The 22733-nt window shown below is 45.2% G+C and overlaps 1 protein-coding gene across 2 annotated transcripts in view; it reads right to left on the bottom strand.

Annotated features, from left to right (window-relative positions):
- Positions 1–522: 522 nt before the first annotated feature.
- Positions 523–22733, bottom strand: part of PLEKHF2 (pleckstrin homology and FYVE domain containing 2) — a 232646-nt gene continuing 210435 nt past the window's right edge. For both annotated transcript variants that reach the window (XM_069621391.1, XM_069621390.1), the window contains one exon: positions 523–3793. In XM_069621391.1, coding sequence (XP_069477492.1) covers positions 3030–3782 — 753 coding nt within the window. In that variant the 5' untranslated portion in view covers positions 3783–3793 and the 3' untranslated portion in view covers positions 523–3029. The remainder of the gene's footprint in view (positions 3794–22733) is intronic.

Here is a 22733-nt window from a genome sequence, read left to right as displayed (position 1 = left end):
CTATATATCACATCCGGTGACGCCTGCCGTCAGAGGAGGTCTTCGAGGGGCGTATCGACGTCGACGACGCAGATGCCGAAAATGTTCCAAAGCAGCACAGCTGTGGATAATACCTGTAATAGATGTGGAATACGTCGGAGGACACAATCCCCTCGAAATCTCCTTTGGCTACCACTCTGTCTTTAACACTTACCCTTTCATTAGACTGCGGTTTCCTTCCTACTTTGAGCTTTTCTAATGTATTATTATGGAAATGGAAGTCATTAAATCAAAGTTTTAGATTTTCATACTAGCCATAACATATTATAAAAAGTTAAACATAGTTAAAAAAGGTCAAGGCAGCTACTACTGTTGAATTCAACGTTAGCCACACATCGTGCTACAGATCATTTTACAAAGCATTGATTTCTCAGTTTAGAATTATCTTTTATTGTGATTTTATTATCCATGTTGAAACAGCCAAAAAGTATGCACAACTGTTTTGCATGTCCTGAAGAAAACCAGTCACCCACATTTCATAAATTGATTGAAAAATAGGTTTATTCTCTTGAAATGACAAAAGAGCATTACTTTAGGGATACAAACCAATGTTCTAAGCATGTTTTCAGCCTTGATCATTTGTACGTTTTGTTCTTAACTAGGTCTTATACATATATACAATTAAAAAGAGTGATGTGCAGATTTTGGCTAAAAAAGTAACACTTTTACAGCTCTAAATCAGCCTTTTCAAAACAAAAGGCATTCACATTAATGAGTTTCACAAACCAGTGAATGTAGGAGTATTGCATCCATTAACTTTTCAGATTCAAAGTATGAAATCTAAAATTAAACTGTGCCGTACGTACTGCTGAAGGTTTAAGGCCGACTCAGCCACTTCTGCAGTAGGCAATGTTGTAGTATATTCTTATACATGTCAATTTGTTCACGGCTGGTACATTTCTTTAAATAATATGCTGCAGGTGTGACAACTTGATACAATATCTCAATAAGAGTAGGGGGAATTAAGCAAACCCAAGCTTGCAGTTTTCACAATTATGAACAAAAATAAGGGAGTGGGGACAAAAGAATTCTACTTCAGCATTGTTAAACTATTTTTCATCCTTTGTATTTCTCATTCATGTGTTTCTCATTCCTCACATTTAACACCACACCAGTCAAACCATCCTAAGGACGATTCCCATGACAAATCTGGTCAGACATATAGGCAGAGTCAACGGTACACATTTCCTATGTGGGCATGGTGTAGAAAGGTATCAATCCACCTATTTGTTTATGTAGCACTGCCATTCTAATAACAAACCTGATATTTTTTTTTAAAATACATCACAACACAGATGTGTTCAGCAAAAGGAGCAGCATCAAAGAAAATAATGTGCAACAAGTCCAGGCATGAACCACTCGTAACTTACAGTGAATGAACACCCACAGGCTGCTCTGAACAACAGTTGTATGTAAAAAGCGAATTGACCAAAAATGCACATTTTTGAAGATGTACTAACCCTTGTTCTGCTTCACTAACAAAAATACGAAGAACGAACGAAAAATAAACGTAGCAAAGAGCCAGTGAAAATGTGCAACATTTAAATTAAACATTTTTTCAAAACACCATTCTATGCAATTTCAGCAACATCTGCAATGTAATGGGTGAATAATGTAATGTGGAGGAACATGCTGTTAGCTTAATCGGTGGCAAGGAACTTATTTTGCCTATACATAACAGAGCCCTGCTGAGTGCAAAGAAGGGATATGCCTGCTAGCTATATCCTGATGTCATTCAATTACAAACATGGGAAAAGTCTCCAACCAGCTGCAGCAAGTTTAAAATAAGTTACCTTTTTTTTAAATAAGGTAGTAAAGAACCATGCATTTCTAAGAGATAAGTGAACAAAATCCTTAAATTCTACTGTACAACTGCCAATAATAAACATCATTAAAGCAGCTCTCAAAAACAATGTCTCATGTTTTTCTGCCGATACTGAAAAAGTGGAATCATCCAATACTATCAAAGGATAAAAGCAGACACTAGAAATAAAAATACTTACATTTGTATTGCAAAGCTTTAACTTATTTGAATATTGCATTATTTTCCCCCATTTTGGTATTACAATATTGGTGGGGACAATTTAGAGAAATCACATCACTCTTCATTTTGTATTGGGGGAGGGGCAATTAAAATCCATTCCTGGGCATCTACTGTTGCTTCTTGTGACAATCATCACAGAACATGTAGATTTACTTTTATCACAATCACCTGAAATAGCACCATAGATAAGAGTGGCATACAAATCCCACACAACAGTCTCATTCAAGCATTGAGCGTTCTTGTACCCGTGCTACTGTAAGAAGGCACTGCATGGCATACAAGGAAATAATTGTAGAAAAAACAGTTTAGTTCCAAATGAAGTGTACAGTATCGCAGCATTCTCACGTTGCGCTTATAAAATTAAGCATCCCGATGGTTCATTCCACATTTTGGTTAACCATTTTTAATCTTCTTAGAATTCTCATGGTACTCTACCATTCCGAGGAACAGCCCTGTCCTTTCTTAGTCGGTATTGAATCTTTTCACTGCTTGTCCACAAACAGTTATAACTTTGCCCTCAAATCAGTATCCGCTGATGGTTGTCCATTCTATCACATGAAACTTTTTTTTTAAAAGTCCAAAGAATGTAACAATTCAAAAACAGGAAGCGGATCTCAAATATTTCAAAGAATTATGGAACAGATGCTAGAATATCCCAATCTTCAATGAAGGCAGAGCCCAAAAGGAAAAAACGAACACACATGCACTGGAAGCTGGAAAATATCCAGGTACATTCCAGCAGCCAACATCCCTGCACAGAAGAAGCATTCAATGATTAACAGTCGTATAGTGAGGCACATGCAGCGAAGGGTCTCAAGTAGAATGTATGGCTAAAAAGTGAAATACATTTTCAAGTCTAGTAAGAAACTGGGCATCCCCAAAGGTAGCTCTTCATTGATAACTGTTGGTAAACCATTCAAACAGCTAGACTTTTTATTTTTTATTTTTAGTCACTGCTGTCATCGTCGTCGTCCTCATCATCCGACACATTACTTGTAGGGGATTTAGCCATTTGGCTGTAGGAGTCTGATCTGGTGGGATAGCAAGGACTCATCTCCCCTGAGGAAAGAATATCGTGACAAAAATCACAAACTCTCACTGGCTTGGAAGACTGGTTCGGAAGTAGAAACTTCTTTTCAGAACATAGCCCGCACACAACAAAACCACACTTGCGGCAGTGGTGCCTACGGCTCACCGGCGTGAATTTTACTTTCTGACAACGCATGCACACTGTTGCTTCAGAGTCTGGTACCCACACAGCAGCATGTTCATTACTTGGGGTTTTCCCACCTTTGGATATCAAATCTGAAACACACTTCTGAATGTGGTTCATCCATTCTGACTTTTCCGTGGCAGTGGCAGCATAAACTGCAAAAGATTTTGTTGGGGTCTTGATGAGCCACCCATTCCGAAGATCTCCCTCATCTAGAATTGAATCAATTGTGACATTTTCCAGAGGGATTATGTGCTGTTTATTATATTTTTTCTTCTGAATGACGATATTTCCGTAGACCAGGATATCATTGAATAGGAAAAACTGTCTAGCTTTGGGCTTTTTCCTGCACAGCTTTGTTAACACACCTTCTCCGATGAGAACTCGACCAGGAATTGCCAGCGGCTGACCTGCTGTCCCAAAGCATCCTTCTACTATGCTTATTCGTCTAGCATTTGCTTCACTGTTTGTCAAGCGATCCACCATCTTCTACAACCCTAAAAGAAAGAAATGTTGCATTAGACTTAGAAAGGACCTTTGACAGTACGTTTGCATTGCACAATCATTTACAGGTGAGCAGAAAGGTCAAACAGATTAGCTTTTGTCTCTTCAGCGAGATCGAGTAATCGTTCACCCTGCATGCAGTCTTTTGGCGATGCTGAAATAAGCTGCTCATACTAAAAGAGCTACAACGTTCTAGCCACAGACATACATGAACCATATATTTTACGCTATCCTGCAACTCCTCTGCTGAGTAACTATGTCTGGTTATAGATTTCCTGGATAGTGCAGCAAGGGCTTTAAATTGGGTGTACAGTTTTTACACAAGTAACGCACATCGTTTGTATTATAACTTTTGGCTAGTTACCACTGGGAAAAAAAAACATCCGCATATTTTCTTTTTAACACATTTTTAAGCATTTTTCGTGTTAAGGTTGTCCTCCATTTTGTGAACTGCTTTTAAGTCCTTAGATGAAGTGACGACAGAGGTAAGGCGGTGCAGTAGGCAGATTATAGCAACAAAGCCAAAACAAATTGCATTTCTTTAAACTAATAAGTTTACTTCCCTACAAATCCTGCCCAATCAATATTAGTGCTACTGAAAAGAAGGATACTAGTACCATTAGTCGCACTAGGACAACCACCAGAAGTACAAGTAATGTCACTGCTTCTACCAGTAGTACTTGAACAGTAGTATTAAAACAAATCCTACTAATCCTGCTTGTACAACCACTAATAGCAGCAACACTATTACCAGTAATGTTAGTTGCAGAAGCAGAACTTGCACTTCGTTCGCTAATACAACAACCTGTTCCAACACAGACATTGGCAAAACTATTTGTAGCAGTACTACAATGCTTACACTAGTATTAGAACTTCTACTAATAGGAAGTAATCCAGTTGCTATTGCATCATCGCATGTAAGTTCAGTGAGCCAAGTCTTCCTAACAACTAGACATTCTTATTTATTCCTTTCTTAGCCGACTAATTACAGCCACGTTTCCGAAGCGGGGTTTTAAGTGCATCCATCAATTTATTCTTTGTATTACTGTACTCCTTCCTTATCCTACCATTTCAAAGAATACCTCTTCATCCTATATGCTGAAATACTCAAAGGCAAATCCAGACACCGAATGTTGGACTTAATGTTCTCTAGCAGCCTCTCACAATGGTGGTCTTTACTTTCGTATTATTTCTTTGCTCTAAAGAACACCCTCTAAATATGATATTTTTCTTTACTATAAAGATACAATTTTATATTCCTCCACTTGGCTGTCAAATTACACTTCGATATTACATTTCTTATCCCAATACAAATATTATAAGAAGGCAGCATTAAAGATAAATGGTAGAACAGATTACTGTCCATTCTTAATAAAACGTTTGTTTACTTTAAAATCGAGGGCCAATTGTCTACTGCCACATAGGACGTGTTTTCGCCACCGGCAAATGTCTGTCATGCATTTGGTTAGGAGGGGGCAATCCACCATTAAAATAATATATAATTTTTTTTTTTTAAATCAGCTCAAAATTCTATTATAGATAATATTATGCCGCCCTATATTGGACACCTCCCAGCCCCTCCCCACCCAAGGCATTAACCTCCTATAAATCAAGACCCATTATGTAACATCACACTTCCCAGACTCTCTGAAGGACATACAATAAACCTTGAGGCAGAGATCAGAGGAGGAGATTGTAGAAGCAATCTCCCAACTTCAACCTGAGAAAACTCGGGCCTCAACAGGCCCCCAATGAAGTGTTGAAATGTTTTGGCAACCCCACAGTTCCACACTTGCTTAATGTATTCCTACATAGTAGAGAAGTCAGTACCCAACCATTGGAGCGATGGCAGGTCACTATTGTGGTCATCCCAGAGAAAGATAAGCCCCCAATCTATGCTCCTCCTATTGACCCATTTCCCTTATAAATGGGGAGACTAAAATACTGGCCAAAGCACTTGCTAATCGAATGTTGCGGGTTATTACTTCATTCATACACCCAGATCAATGTGGTTTTCTACCAGACAAATCCACTAGAATGAATATCTGGCACCTCCATCTGATATGGACCATGCTTAGGTTGTACCTGAACCCCTGGCACTCCTTGCAGTTTATTTTGAAAAGGCTTTTGATTCTGTCCTATAGGAACATCTGTGGTAGCTGCTGGCAAGGATGGGCTTTAGGGAGCAGTTCCTTCACTGGTACAGGCTATTGCACATGGCACCTATTGCAGAGGTTAAGGTGAATGGGGTAATGTCTAAAACTTCCCCTTGGAACAGGGAACCAGGCAGGGCTGCCCACTCTCCTACCTTTTGTTTACAATAGCTTTTGAACCACTGCAATACAGCTCTGAACAGATCCGGCCTGGGTGCGATTCTGCTGGCCCACTGGACACAAGGCTAGAGAGGCTCTCTAGGCAAATGGCCTTTTGATATTTGAGTAACCCAAGGAACTCCTTCCCAATTGTAACCAAATGTCTACAAGAGAATTATGCATTTAGCAGACTCAAAGTTAATTGGCATAAATCAGTCTTGCTGAGTACAAGGTGATCTGGTGCTTCCAGCTCCTACCCACCCTCCCCCACGACAGCCCCATCATATTTCACTTGTAGGTTTTAAATACCTGGGTATTCATATTGGAACAGAGAAAGCCGGCGTCCTTTCCCACAACCTACATGCCATTACAGATTGATTTATACAGGAGGCAAAGTACTGGTAAACTCTGCCAATAACACTTATGGGGAAGCAGCATTATTTAAGATGTTCATGCTACCTAGATATCTTTATGTCCTTCACAATGCTCCCATCCTCGTTCCCAAGACGGAATTGACAAGTGGACTCTGCTCTCAAAGAAGTTTTTTGGGGTGGGAAGCAACCTAGGGTCGCTAGAATTACATTACAATGATCAGTGTGGGAGGAGGGCATAGGACTGCCAATATCAGACTACTACTGAGCCATTCAAAGGAAATTGTTCAATGATGGGTTGCATGGCGACCCCAATTTTCCCCACATTAAGGCAGGATGGGTATGGATGAGAGGGTCTGCACCTGTAAAAAACACTATACGGGGGTGGAGGTGATCCGGACCTATCAGATCTAACTATACATACTATTAAATTATGTAAAGACGCGACTCGTGGCATTGGGTGGGACAAGAGCGACTCTTGCCTAAGCTTTATGGCAAAACTCACTACTACCCGAAATGATTACAATTGGTGTTTTTTTGGGGGGATGGGCTAGCCGTGGTATCCTTACTCTAAAGGATGTGTTGGATGAGGGAGGTCTTTTTTCCTTCCTTAATTTACAACAGATTTACGGGCTCGCTGAAGTTGAAAGATATGACTATAGTCAAACTACCCATCCACTACATGCTCAATTCAATGATATACATGGTGTCCTGCCCTGTTCCCCCTTCGAAGCTAGCATTTTATCAGAACGAATAAGCATGAAGGTCACTTCCATAATGTAGCAGTATATATCATCCTTTTCATCTCAAGACTTGCTTGGGCTGCAGCATAGATGGGAGACGGATGTATGCGTCATAGACACAGAGGATTGGGGGGTGGAAGATATGATGTCCCCGAGAGAGATAGCCATTTCCTCCCAAGAGAGATAGCCATTTCCTCCCGATTTCGTTGAATCCAACTTAAAATACTACATAGGACATATTATTCATGCATGTTGCTCTTTAGATGCAACGATCAAGCAAATCTTTTTCCATATCATATGGAAATGCCCACAGATACTCCGAATCTGGGAAGGAGCTAAATTGGCGATGGTTATGGGAATTCCTTTACCTGCTGAGCCCAAGTTGATGATGTTGGGAATATGGGAACTAACGCCAATGGTCTTTTGGAAAAATGATTGCTGTCCACAGCAGTCATCTTGATAAAAACGAAACAGTTATGATGTGGGGTAAACCGGACGTTCCTAGATACAGTAAATGTATGCGACATGGATATCTGCATGTCATACGATAAATTTGTAATGCACAGGAATGCCACACCATATTGCAGAAGATATGGTATAACAGGCAAGCTCTTCTTAATGGTGGGGCCACCCGCAGGATGGGATAAATAGTGGGAATCGTATGGGTATACAAACTGGTTTGATTTTTATACTTCCGGAACTCTTGGATTATGTCAATCAGTCTTAAATACAATAAAATGGGTTATAAAAAAACTGAAAAAATGACTGCACCAAAAAAATACACTTAAAATGCAAACATGTAAAAAGCCGGCGAAAAAAAAGTGGAACCTACTGCCAAACATATCTATTGTTGAACCCCGAGAATCTGCACTGAAAGTATGTGTACAGAATATCTGCCTTAAACCTAACATTTACTGTACCTAAACCGCAGCAAAAAATAGCATTTCCTCAGCATCAGCAAGTTCCCATTTACATGGGATACATCACTCACCGTAATCGTATTTCTGATGCTTGTATCTGCTTAGATTCACATGCTGTGCATAGGCCGACATCTAGTGGAAGCTTTGGAGTATTACAGTTTGTTTTTCGAAACTCAAAAATGGGCGTCGACCCAGGGCGTGCCAGTAATACTATTCCTAGTGTCTTGTCCACTGTACCCATGATCCCTCACGTGTCCAGGACCATCAGATTGTATTTTTTCTGACATAAGGTAGCATGAGGAATAGCGCGAGTACAGATAATCCAAGCAGATAGATATACAAGACTACAAGCATCCATGCGCCTTCTCTCAGAGGGGAGGAAGGGTGGGTCGCATGTGAATCTAAGCAGATGCAAGCATCAGAAATACGATTACGGTGAGTAATGTATCCCTTCTGAGGCTTGTGGAATCTGCTTAGATCACATGCTGTGCATAGATTAGCGAGCAGTGTTAGAAGAAGGAGGTGGGATGTGAGAAGGGTCATGAGCAAATAAATGTCTTAGAACCGCTTGTCCCACAAGAACCTGTCTTGGAATGGGTGTAAATGCAGTAGTGCTGAGTAAAAGTGTGAATAGAGCTCCAAGTAGCTACCTTGCAAATGGTGTCAAGGGGTACATTTGCAATGAAAGCCAGAGTGTCCCCAATGCCTCTTGTAGAGTGGGCTCTTGGCGTGAAAGGCAAAGTTTTTTCAGAAAGCGAGTAACACAGCTGGATACAGTTAACAATCCACTTAGAGATGGCACCTTTAGAGACACAATCTCCCTCTTTGCCTGTAGCTACGTAGACAAACAGTTGGTCTGTTTTCCTTAGCGGTCTGGTTTTATTTACATAGTAGAGGACCGCCCTACCGCATGTTTAGGGTGTGTAGTTTCACCTCAACTGAGCTTTGTGGGTCTTGGAAGAAATCCGGAAGCTCGATGGACTGGTTCACGTGGAATTTAGAAATAAACTTAAGTGAGAACCTAGGGTGTGTAAGTAAAACCAGTTTATCTTTATGAACCGTAAAGAAAGGATCCTGCACTGAGAGCCTGAATTTCACTGACCCTTCTTATAGATGTAACTGCTACTAAGAAAGCCGTCTTATAAGTCAGGTGTTTGAGACTGCTTTTATTCAAGGGCTCGAATGTGGGGCCCATTTTTAGATAGCACCACGTTAAGGCCCCTTCCTGGTGGTGGGTTTGAAATTGGAGGGCGAGGTCTCTTTACTCCTTCCATGAAGGCTTTAACCACTGGTACTTTCCACCACGACACCTTGTTATGGGAGGTGGTGTATGCTGACAGAGCTGCCAGGTGTACCTTTAGCGAGTTAAAAACCAACCCTGCGCCCAGCAGGTGGAGCATGTATGTGACCATTGTGGAAGGAGTGCAATCAACTCGGTTGATTTGCTATTCTGGCACCAGATAACAAATCTTTTTCATTTGTCAAAGTAGCAGTGCCTCGTGTTCGGCTTCCTAGATTCTCTTAGGATGTCCATACATCACTGCAGCAAATTGAGATGTCCAAACTCTATGACCTCAGGAGCCATGCTGCCAGGTTCATTGAGTTGGGTTGAGGATGCACTTTCTGACACTGGTGCTGGGACAGTAGGTTGTACCAGCCCGGGAGTTTGATGGGTTCGCACACCGCTAGTCTGCGTAAGTGTGGGAACCACGGTTGTCTCGCCCACATGGGAGCAACTAGGACGAGCGTCATCGATTCTCTGTTCATCTTGTTGACCACCTTCCTTGGGGCGTTGGTGGAAAAGCGTAGGCAAACATCCCTGACCAGTTCATCCACAGGGCGCTCCCCCTGGGAGCCTGGTTGGGGAACCTGGATGCGAATCCTGGGCACTGTCTGTTTTCGCTTGTGGCGAATAGGTCTATAGAGGGAAAACCCCACAGAGAAGATATCTTCTACGATTTCTCTGTGTAGACACCATTCGTGTTCCTCTGGGAGGGGATCTCAGCTCAAAGCGTCCGCCAGAGAATTGAGATCCCCTGAAACATGTTGAGATGACAGGAAGATGTACCGTCTGAGTGCCCATATCCAAATTTTCTGGGCAAGCTTGGACAGATTTGCCGAATGAGTCCCTCCTTGCTTGTTCAGGTAAAACATGGCTGTAGTGCTGTCCGTCCAGATCTGCACTGACAGGTTCAACATGTAGGGCTCGAACGCTTGGAGCGCTCTGAATACTGCCAGAAGCTCTAGCAGGTTGACATGATTCTTGGCCACTGAGTGAGACCAGAGACCCTGAGCTGTGTGGTGGAGATGGTGTGCTCCCCACCCTGACAGGCATGTGTCAGTTGTGACTACCGCCTGTATCTCGGGATCGTAAAAGGGTTTTCCCTTGGACAGATTTTCTCTTGTCCACCAGTGAAGGCTTTGTACAAGTGTTGGCGAAATGACCACTCGATCGTCCCACTGACCACTTGCCTGAGACCACTGTTTCGCCAACCATTCTTGCATGGGACGCATGCGCAGGCACGCGGGGGGGGACCAGGTAAATCCATGACGCCATCATGCCCAGCAAACGCATTGCTTTGCGTACCGTTATTTGGCGACCGGCCTGATATTGCTGAATTTGCAGCAGTATATTCCGAATTCTTTCCTCTGATGGAAAGGCCAACCCCTCGTGTGTTTAGGAAAGCTCCTAGTTTGGAGGTGCTTGGCACCAGACTTGACTTTCTCATTTATGGAGAAACCTAATTCGAAGAGGTCGATCGTTCTTTGAATGTTTGTTCTGCAAATTACTGGGGTCTCCCCCATGATGAGCCAGTCGTCCAGATAAGGGTACACTGGGATTGCCTCCCTGCGTAGGTGCGCTGCCGCCACTGCCAGTACCTTGGTGAATACCCTTGGAGCCGAGGCTATGCCGAAGGGCAGTACCTTGAACTGGTAGTGCTGACTGTCAACCTTGAAGCACAAGTATGTTCTGTGCGCTGGGAACATGGAAATATGAAAATAGGCATCTTTCATGTCCAATGTTGCCATGTAATCCCCTTTTTTAGGAGGGGGATTACCTCTTGGAGAGTAGTCATGCGAAATCTTTGGTGCTTGACATACTTGTTTGCAGGCCGTAAATCCAGTACTGGCCGCATTGTCAAATCTTTTTTTGGCACAAGGAAGTAAGTTGAATAAATACCCTTGTTTACCTGGTGTCCCGGGACGAGTTCTATCGCGTCCTTTGCTAGAAGATTGGCAATCTCTTCGAGGAGGATCTTCTGGTGGTCTAATGAGTGTACTTTGTCGTGGAGGGTGGTTTCGGGGACGCTCTAACAGTTCTATGCAGTATCCTGCGGACACTGTGGACAGCACCCATCTGTCTGATGTGATCCCTTCCCAAGCTTGGGTGAAGTTGGAAATGCATCCCCCTACTGGGGATGCGTGAGAAGGGTCCCTGAACGGAACGTCACTGTTTTGGGGGAGGCATGCCGCTGCCTCTACTGGGGCTGGCTCTACCCTTAACACGTCCTCTTTTGTTACCCCTGCCATAACCCTGGGTAGACTGCTGGTTGTTGTTGTTGTTCCATGGTGTACCCTGCCCCTGGTAATAGTTGGAGCCTCTCTGGGAATTTTGGCAGCGTGGGCGACGATAATTGCCATTCCCCCTTTGATTCGGGGGGTTTATTGGTTAATTGGCCCAGGGATTTGAGAGTCTCGTACTCATCCTTGGCATTTTTTACCGCATCCTCTACCGCCTTGCCAAACAGTAGATCAGGCTCCACCGGTTTGTCTATTAACGATGCTTGGGTCTCGGGTTTGAACCCAGATTGCCGTAACCAAGCATGTCTTTTGATAACAATGCTCTCTGCTATCAATCTGCCAGCGTTATCCGCGGCATCAAAGTTTGTTTTTAAGATGCAACCGGACACAGCTCTTCCCTCTGATGCAACCCGTGCCAACTGGCTTTTTAAGGGTTCTGGGGCGGAGTCGATGAGTGCCGCAACTTCTTCCCATTGGTGGCAGTTGTAACTAGCCAGTAGGGTGGTGGAGTTGGCAATCCTTCCCTGGTAGCGGAAGTGGAGGCTACTTTCCTACCCAAACCATAAATCTTCTTGCTCTCCTTGTCGGGAGGAGCTTCAGACGATGATAGGGGCGTTCCCGCCCTCTTTCGGGTGTTCGTAACTAGTAGGGAGTCCGGTTTCAGATGCCCCCTTATGTACAGCGGGTCTGATTGGGCTGCCATGAATAGTTTTTCAATCCTGGGGTTTACTGCCCTGGTGAGGTTAGGATTTACAAGGGAAGGGTCTATTCTTCTTTGTATAGATTTGAGGATAGGGATGGCCTGGGCAACCGGTCTCCTTTCTCCAACTAATTCCTCGGCAAAGTCCCTCTCTTCCTGTGCTCCCTGGGTGTTAATGTGGAAGTGTTCTGCCGCTCTGGACAAAACTTCATTCAGGAGAGGTTGGTTGTCGACGGGGGAGTCGGTAACCGGGGGTTCTTTGTCTACTGGGGAATCTACCCTGTAGGTTTCTGGGTCGTCCTCGTCCTCCTCTAGGTCCTCGTCATCCCCATGGTAGCCTGTCCCAGTTTGGTCTCCCAACGGGCCCAAATCTGGATCCTCAATAAAAGGTGGATCCTCATTATATTGAGAGTAGGGCTGTATACAGAAGGGGTCCGAAGACAGTGTTGGTGTTTCAACCCGGGACTTCTTACTTTGGGGTATCGGGTCCCTAGAGCCTGAGGGTGTAGCCCCATCAGGGGTATATGAGAGGAAGTGCTCAGGATTCTTGGCATAGAAGTCTTCCAAGGATGACATCCTAGACATAACTCTGTCTATGTCGTCACTAGACCATTCCCTAGAGCTGGGAATTACTCTTTCCTGGGAGAGTTTCTCTGTTTTATTTTGACTGGACCTATGGCTTTGTGCAGGGGACTTGGGTAAAATGACAGAAGACTGAGACTGGTCTGTGTTACTGTGGAGTAGAAGACTGACCTGTCTGACTGCTTCTCTGGTGTAGAAGAAGGTAGAGAATGCTTCTTCTGTTGTTTTTCCCCCTCCCCGTGGGTGGAAGAGTGTTTCCCCAGTGTTTTCGCTCCTTCTGAGCTTTTCGACGTCTGGTGTCGAGGTTCGGGGGTAGTGTCCCTATCTCTAGAGTGTGGAGGTCGGGACTCGGGAACAGCCGTCACGCGGTTTGCCGACGCGGACTCCTGGAGTGCGGCCTGGGGATAGAGGTCGGCTTTGTCTTCCGACAATCGAACCTCCGTTACCTTAGGGAGCAAGGCACTTTTGGCAACAGTGGATGGCTGCTTGGAGTCATGTGGCGATCTAGATCGAGAACGCCCAAAGGACACCGATTCGGTGGACCGTTCTCTGTGTGCCTCTTTCCGAGAACTCGACATGCGCGTCGAGTCTCGGTGGGACTTCGCGTGTTTGGTGGAAGTGGTGTGGGTAGCGCTCGTGTCGCTGGGGGTTTTCCCCATAGCTGCCCTGCCCGACAACCTTCCGAGGTCGGGGACTTGCGCTTGGCTGTCTCGACGCCACGTTGCCCTTGCCGTCCAAAAGCACAGCATCGCTGAAGGCGCCCTCCGCTGCCATGGCCTCTTGTTGCCTGGCGTGGTGGGCCCAACTTTTGGTCAAATGGTCCTTAAGGGTTTTCGGTTTAAACCGACTACACGCTCTGCAGTTGGCCTCAGGGTGGTCCCTCGGCAAGCAGAGGTTACACGTGGCGTGTCTGTCAACCCAAGGGTACTTGGGGCAGAATTGGAAAGGGGTACCCTCCATACGCACCCTGTGGCAGCGGGCTAGTGTGTGTAGGAAAATATAAGAAAAAGCCTATATATATTTAGAGTGTAGAGTATGTACCACCCCCCACTATCCCTACTTGCAGGGCTGTGGCCAGAGGCCTTCCAAGGCCCGGGCAGAGGCCTTCGGAGGCCCAATTCCATCATGCAGCTCTCAACGGTTCTTTTTCTGACGGCGTTGAGTGTCGAAGGTCGGTGACTCGACGTTGGGGTGGAGAAAATAGTGAAATATAACGATATTTAGCAAAATTATGGCTAAGGCCAGGGAACTCCGCGGGATGCTTCCGACCAGTATGGTGGAAAAAAACAATCCGAGGGTCCTGGACGCGTGAGGGTTCATGGGTACAGTGGACGTCACACTAGGGATAGTATTACTGGCACGCCCTGTGTCGACGCCCATTTTCGAGTTTAGAAAAACAAACTAATACGCAGCTTCCACTAGATGTCGGCCTATGCACAGCATGTGATCTAAGCAGATTCCACAAGCCTCAGAAACAAATATACAAAAAAACATACCACAAATAGGCTGCCATTTTCAAACACCATTTCTGTTCAATATACCCCAGCCATACAAAAAAAGTGGTTTTGAACATGTAGGCGTATTAGACTATGTTGCCACTATTCATATTTCAAACAATGGAACGTTTGAGAGAAGCAATATTCGCACCCAGGGAAGGGCACTAAGCCAATCCGATGGCTGGAAAAGCGAGTGAGAATACACTTTCTCTGCCCGCTGTTTCCCCTTTCACCAGGGGTTCCATTTTATTTGTATTATTCGGTTTTTTTTTTTATTTGGGGAGGCAACAGGGAACCTCTGCCTGTTGCCTCCCCACATCCAAAACAAACCCTTCCCACTTACCTGCTGGACAGGAGCGTTGAGCTCCAGTCAGTGCACCTCACGCTCTGAGACGCTGCTATTGAAATGGAAAAGGGACTTTCTTCTTCTCTGGGGAGATAGCATCGCACAATAAGTGCAGCCAATCTCCCAAGAAAAAAGAAAGAAACCATTTGCACCCCGGATAAACCCTGGGGTACGAATGGTTTTCACCCTGCGGTGGGGGCATTCCTAGCCATCAACAGCCCGCAGCCCTCGCTTCCCTCAAGCCTACCCAAGCTCGGATTGGTGGGCCATTACCGGCCACGTCCACCAAACCCCAGCCCCCACCGAAGGGGTGAAAGCCATAGTATGCTCTCTCAAAGATGCCCAATACCTACTGAGAAATTGCACAGCCGGTCAAGTGGCACAGCGAGTAGAGTGCTCGCTTTGACATCCGTGCAGAGCCTGCTAACGCAGGTTCGAATCCCGCAGGTTCGAATCCCGGCGGGGCCAAACTCAGCCTTTCATCCTTCCGAGGTCGATAAATGAGCACCACACACCGTGGCAGCGCTCAGATACCTGAGTGTTCGTAGCACTATATAAGTGCCAAATTATTATTATTAATTAATAATACTTAAAAAGGAAAATTTTTTTTTTTGCACAACTCTTTAATAGCTAGATTGTGTGCAAGGTTCGATTCACCCGAGGTAAATCTGTAGCGTTCACTTCAATAAAACTGCGGTGTTAAGCAATTCCAACAGCAGCTTTAATTACAGAAGAGGGAACATTATGAAAAAGCAACCTACTCAATTTAGGTGGACGCAGGAACGTTAAAAAAAATTTGAAAAATCGTCTTTTTTTATTCTACCAAGTTTGAGTAGTAAGTGTGAGTAGAAGAAGCCTTTAACACTGGAAGAGGGCGAGAAGAAATGTGTAAGCCTTAACACAAACAGAATTGCTCATCACTTTCTTGGTGGGTGATTCAGACGCCAGATTAGAGAACATGGGAGGTTTGTTTTTTTTGCCAAAAGCGAGAGAATTGGGTTCATCTAGCAAACAGGGTAGTAATGAAAATAAGTCTCCTTCACTGCTTTAAAAGACAAGAAGCTAAAAAAAATACAAGCATTGGCAAAGCCAGTGATATATGTGGATTATCTGGCCTTAAAATGTCAACAGCAAGTAAATCTGGCAAGTTCTTTGGCATAGGATGGCAATGCTCGTCAAATGTCTGACACCCATAAAAGTCAAAACAGATGGTTTTGCGAATGCTTTTTATTTTTTTTAATAGAGGCCTTCAATGCAGTTCATAGTAGAAGTGGCTGAAGGCACACTTTATCACATTTTAGTACACCAGGGACGATTTACAGCTTAATTTACGCCATTATTATTTTTATTTAATACTTATAGCGCGCCACATGCCCATGGGCTTCAGGGCGCACAAAAAAACAAATGAGATTTACCTTTCAGAAGGCCTTTGAGAAATAAAAATGGCAGCCCCATGTAAGCGCATAGTTTGAGGTTACTGAATAACAGGTAGCTCAGAGATCCCAGGAGGGTGTGTTCTGGGTAAGGCAGGGTGGAAAGAGGGTGTGGAGCGTCAGATTAGCACAGCATTGGTGGTGACTGGGTGGGTAAAAAGCAAACCCCACCCAAAGACTGTCCCCTTCATGACATTCTGATTCCCTCCTATCAACGTTTCTATGGCAATAGTTGTGGCTTTGCATGCTAAAACAAAAAGACCCCCAGGTCTAGTAACTAAATTAATCTACTCAAATTGTAAACTAAAGTCAAAACTCTGTAAATCTGCATGCAGAAAGTAGTGGTCCTCCTCCCCAGCACAAAGGCCTGCAGGTGGCAACATGACTAAACTACTGGATTTTTTAAAAAAATGTATTTATTAGGCTTATATTGCTTTAACAACTGAAAACCTTTTGCCTAGTACTTAACGATCTTCATATCTTAACCATATACAGAAAATAAAAAGTAAAACGGAGAAAGAACGAGAGAAAAGGGAAGGGGAGCAGTAAAGACGAGACAACTTCAAACATTTATCAAAAGAAATACTAATAAAATACAGTATCATAAAAATGCACATGTAAAACCAAATCTAAGTTTCTTATTATCCTGGTCTCTTCTTAGCGACAACCCCTTGTCTCCGTTTTCTTTTTCTCTATTTATTTTCCCTGTTTTCCCTTCCCTCCTTCCTTCATCTCCCTTCCCCTTTCTTTTCCTTTACTGATCCGTTGCAGCCTGGATACTTTCCAATGCTATTTTCAACAATGTAATCCCTGCTAAAGTAATTGACGTGCGTTCTCCAGTAACTATTTCTCTCCACCAGTTATCCGCAGATCGTGCTGGATACTTGCTGAACTCGTAAGATGACGCAACAGTTATCTCGTCTCTCAGCGCCGGGCAGAACAGTAGCAGATGTCTGAGTGATTCAGGAGTCGTCGTCGTCTTTGCACAATCTGCATAATGTTACCCCTTTATATACCTTTCTGCAAATGAGTACCTCCCTGGTCGGGAATAGATTCAGTCTCAACCTTAGCAGTTGATCTCTATAGTGCCAGTTAGGAAATCGGCATAAATATTTAGGCAGGGTATTAAGACGACTAGCTTCTTGTAGGGGTTTCCCGTAAAAGCTGAGTAGCTCTCTTTCATCTTGTGTTGTCTGCACTTACCTTGCACTTGCCACCAGCTGGCCCTATTTATTTTATTCTACTTACCTTGTACTGCACTTCCCCCCCCTCCCCTTGCACTTTCTCCCTTCCCCCTACCCCTGCACTTGCGCAATCTGAATGACACCTGGCCTAGTAGGATCGTTGTCTGTCTTCCCCTGTTCCCCCCTCCCTGCCTCGTCGCGCCTTGAAACACTTGAAACCCTTGTGTATAGGCACGTTACAAATGCCATATCATATCGTTATCCAATCTCTTGCGTATATATTTTTTTAAATTGTCAAATACAATTATAAATGTTACTCCACTCGTCTAACATAGCTTCTTTGTGGTTGTTGCACGCTTTAAGGATCCTGAATCCTCCTTTGGTGAGTCTTCCAAACATTTTCTGTACAGTGCCAATGATTTCCAGGTTACGATGGCTTTAAGCAAAGTAAAACCGAATTCCATTTGCAGTGCCTGGATCGGTGTACTTTTTGGGAATCTTTGCACTCTTTTCCAAAATGTGCCTTCTACCTTTGGCCAGTTTCTTGCTTGAAATGTGAACCAGGTAGCTGCCCCATAAGTTAGGCTAGGCATCACCTTCATCCTATAGAATGAAATCAAGGGAATTAATGAAAAGGTACTCGATTCAAAAGAATTCATCGTTGGCTTGCCAAATTAATGGCTTTTGATCTCAATAATTCCACTTTAGGTGCATCTATTTTACTAGTATTTAATCACACTCGCAGATATGTGAAAGTTTTAACCTGGGAGATTTTGTCGCCCGCTAGATACCATGTCTTGGCTTTTTTTTCCGAAGCACCCCCGAGTTCACACCAAAGATGATCATCCTAGATTTCTGGAGGTTGACTATCAAGCCACGTATTTATGTAAAGCGTCTAGCTGGCGTTGCAGACCGATTGGTTCTGGTCAAATAACACAACGTCATCTGGTACAGGAGTCCGTTTATGGAAGTTCCGGCTATTTTAGGTGAAAACATCTAACCGTTTGAAAGCCTTCTTTCATATCTGAGATAAACAATTTAAAAATAGTTCTGGTGCCAGTGGACATCCTTGTTTAAGGCCTTTGTTTGGATTTTGCGCAAACAAGCAGTGATTGGTTCAAATGTCAGATCACAGACCACTCCTCCGCCCCCTCCCATACGGCCGACGAAACGAAAATCACTTTTTTCCATTTGCAATGGCATACTTTCTCAAGTATTTTGCACAGAGACCACACCGAGATTCTCTCAATATGTTTAATAGCATTGCACACCAAATACTCTTGTGCATTTTTAAGGAAACTAACACACAACCAAATTCAGTGCACTGCACTGTATTTACACAAGACCAAACAAAGCCACTTAATTCACTAGATTTGCCCCACCCCAAATGATACAATGACTTGTAATGTAGAACCAGCAGTTTTAGAAAAGAGACCAAACCGTCTGGATTGTGAGCTCAAAAGAGTCAGGTCTTGAGCCAGGACCTTGCCATCTGATAAACCAGTTTGGAAATCTTCAAGTTCGTTTTGGGGAATGAACTTTTCAAACTCCAAAAGCTCCTTCCATGGTTTTTCGCTGCCACCAGCACCGCTACTGGCTTGACGGAGCTGGAAGGCTGTATTCGGAAAGACCTTCTTTCCCACCTCCTCCAAACTCTTATCCTCCTTTGAGGAAACTTGCAATACCGAGGAAGACGATGGCAAGAACTTGAGAGTTGCCGCTGAAGAGGAAAGCGGACATGTGGTTAGGGGAATTTCCTCAGATGCTTGTAGCCCGTATCAAGCGGCTTATCTTTTTGTTTGTTTGTTAGTATGGTTTTGTGGGAAACTACCAATTCAGAATGCCTGCTCGGAAACAAACACAAAGAATGAGATACCGGCACAGCGCTAGTATGACAATAACAAAGTTACTCACTGTAGTGACTACCTTACTCCTACTCCATAGTCCCCTTTCCTCCATACTTTTGGGACATTCCGTCATGTGGGACGGGACCAGAGGACTTTTGTAAAAAAAGCATCAAATTGAAAAATGTGTCCTTCGCCTTTTACGCGGGGTACTGCACGCGGCTCCAACCCCGCACTCCTCAGCTCGGCCCCACGCATCGCCCTCCAGTCCTTTTCCTTCACCAGGTCTGAGACCATTTAAGCAATAATAGAGGATACTTATTAGAGGGGACATATGGAGGAAAGGGGACTATGGACTAGGAGTAAGGTAGTCACTACGGTGAGTAACTTTGTTATATTCCTACGCCCCGTCCCCTTTCCTCCATACTTTTGGGAGATTACCAAGCACTCCTCACAGAAATTACAGGTGGCTGGAACCTCCTTACTGAAAAGCTTTTTAAGAACAGCCTGGTCGAATTAAGCATCAGCTCTGGAGGCCAAGTCTAAGCAGTAATGCTTACCAAAAGCTAGTAGAAAAGCCCATGTAGCTGCTTTGGCCACAGTTCAATGCGCTTACAGAGAGACCAATGAGGGGAAAGCATAAGCTTTCATGTTGACCAACAAGCTGCTAAGAGAACCACCTCTGGCGTGCCCCATTGCTGGAAAAGGTTGGAGATCTTGCTGTTCATCTCACACTCCTAACCGATGCAGACTGGCGACAATTAATCTGCGATCACATTGAGGTGACCCGGGATGTGTAGAGCCTGGAGCCAAACAAACCATTGGATTGCCCAGCCCAAATTTGGATGACAAGATCCACAAGGAGAGGAGAGTGTCTCCGTGCTTGTTGATGTAAAACCTTGCTTTTAAGGGAGGTATTCAAAAAGGCTGCTGTGGCCCGCAGAGGTTGGGCTGCCATTATCACATACCAGGGGCAAACTGTGTCATAAGAGCAAGTGAAGCAATAGTCTCCCCAGGTGAGTCCGGGGCCTTGGGTGCAACAAGGAACCTCGGCAGAGCTAGTGCGGGCAGATCTAGGGTGTTTACTCAACACATCAGGGGCTTCCCCAGAATTAGCCTCTAGTTGAGGATCCTCGGCAGCGCTGGTACTAGAAGGTCTGTAGTACGTCACCACCTTCCTTCGCCCCCTCAACAGAACTGGCATCACCAGGGCCGGGCGTGCAGAAAGCTTAGGGATATACCTTACAGCCAGGACCCTTGATGGACTCAATTCTGTTGGTGACCGATTTAGCCCCAAGCAGGGTACCTCAGGATTAACCCTGGTCTTATAGCCACCTCGAGAGGGGCCTCGAGCTAAGACTCGGTACAGTTAGCCCCAGATGGAGAAGCCTTAGGGCGAACCCTGGTATCCAAAGTCATTTAGCCTTGGCCCCAAACAGGGAACCTTGGAAGAAGATCCGGTATTGCGAGACCGCTGCAGGGCTCCTCAGAGGAGCTTCCGGTGCGTTTCGCTGAGCTGAGACCAAAAAGAGCACACACATCTGAAGTGTTCTGCTCCCACAAACAACCGCAGATATTTCATATGTGGGCTCCAAGTCAGAATGTGTATTTACACATCCTGGAAGACCACCACACTGAGCCAATCGCCCTTCCGAAGAGAGGGCTTTATTTGGCATGGCATGAACAACTTGAATTTCCCTCGGAAAAAAATAAAATTAAATCAAAGAAAGTGCACAGGCCAGCTTGGCTGAGCACTGTGAAGGGACCGCAGTACTAGCCCCTCCCTTGCTCCATGAGGGGAACAGGTTCCACCACTCTGAGGTATAGAAGTTTCTGTTCCTGCGCTCTGAGGGAGGGCATCCAGATCTGTCGGAAGAGAGGCTTGGAGGGTGGGGTAGGAGGAAAGGGCAAGCAAAAAGCCTGCCTAAACGTTGGACAAACCCCACCAGTCTTCGGTGATAGTTTGCCACGCCTCCAGATAAGACGAGATTCGTCCTCCCACCGTAGTCTAGTGTGACCGACAAAAATATCATTTACTGATTTGTCGGCAGGGAGATTACCTGTCCCTGTGGCCGAGAGAAAAACCAACCACCTTGCCGCTGCCGCTTAAGGCGGGGCTACCAACAGGAGTTTCAGACAGGCGCGCACCACTACCCTGAAACCCGCTGATCCCAGAGAAGGACCGAGTTTGGGACCCTGATCTCTGTGTGCAAGGGGCCTTAGCTGAAGCTGTCGGCAAGACCGACAAACCGGTCTTTGTTGTCCACATAGCGTGGAAAATTGCTCAGCCCCAAAAGGAACGCTCCCAGCACCAGTCGTCATGTAAGTTGGTGTGAGGGAGGTATCCAAAATGACTGCAGTGGACCAAGGAGCTTGGGCTGCCATTTAGTCAACACCTGAAGAGATCTGCGTCATAGGAGAAAATGAGGCAACTGTCCCTTTAGGGGAGTCAGGGGACTTAAACACACCGAGCCGGTGCTGGCAGATCTAGGATGTTTAGTGGACATCCTAGCAACTGACCCAGAATAAGCCTCCAATGGAGGAACCTTGGCAGAGCTGGTACTGGAAGGCCTGTTGCTGGTCACCCTCTTTGCCCCTTCGAGAGAATCGATACCACCACACCCCCGAGCGTGGGACGGTTGAGGAATACACCCTACCGACAGGACCCTTAGAGGATCCCTCGACTCGGTTGGTACTGTATTTAGAGGAACCTTGGGTTTTAACCCGGGACATATAGCTCCCTCAAGAGAAGCCTCGAGCCGTCGCTCAGTGTGACAAGTACCAGAAACTGAGACCTCCAGGCGTACCCCGGTATCAGTGTGGAAAGCTCCAGAAATGGAGACTCAGGCCGAACCCCGGTATCCAGAGCCAAAGACGAACTTTAGCACCCAAACGGTGAACCTCGGAACCACATCCGGTTTTGGCAGGTCCTCTGAGGGATCCTCAGAGAACACTCTGGAGCGCCCATTAGGCCCTTGAGGCACCTCAGGGGATTCCCTGGTAACAGAGCTACACAAGCCCTTCCCGGACATGGAATGCTCTCACCGAGCAAGGCTGCTCGGTGAGAAGGCAGCCATCCTCATCCGCTTAAGGCTCATCCAAATGAGGCGGGAACAGAAGACTGGTCCACCATGTCTACTGCCTCAGGTTTTAAAAGAATTGGAGCAGCCGGGGTGGAACAGGAGTGAAAAACGCTTGAAATACGTCCTCATAGGGCCAAAGTGCACGAGCATCTGAAACTTCCCAAAAACTGAACCTCAGCTGAGGTAGTTGCCAGGAGGGTCCACCACCGGCCGGGTCCACATAGATCAGTGGAGCAAAAGCAGAAGGGAGCAAGACATTATGAGGCAGCGCAGCCCATGCATGCCGGTCAAAGAAGGCCAGAACGGGTTACAATTGCCGAAAGGAATGCTCTCTGCGCCAGACGTTCCGAATGTAGGTGTAAGGGAGGGATCCAAAATGGCTACTGTAGCCCACCCA

This window comes from Ambystoma mexicanum, chromosome 5q, assembly GCF_040938575.1.
Source record: "Ambystoma mexicanum isolate Mex_15411 chromosome 5q, UKY_AmexF1_1, whole genome shotgun sequence".
In the NCBI taxonomy this organism is placed as follows: Eukaryota; Metazoa; Chordata; class Amphibia; order Caudata; family Ambystomatidae; genus Ambystoma; species Ambystoma mexicanum.
Note: the sequence above shows the minus strand (reverse complement) of the source record. Positions and strands in the feature narration are given on the sequence as shown.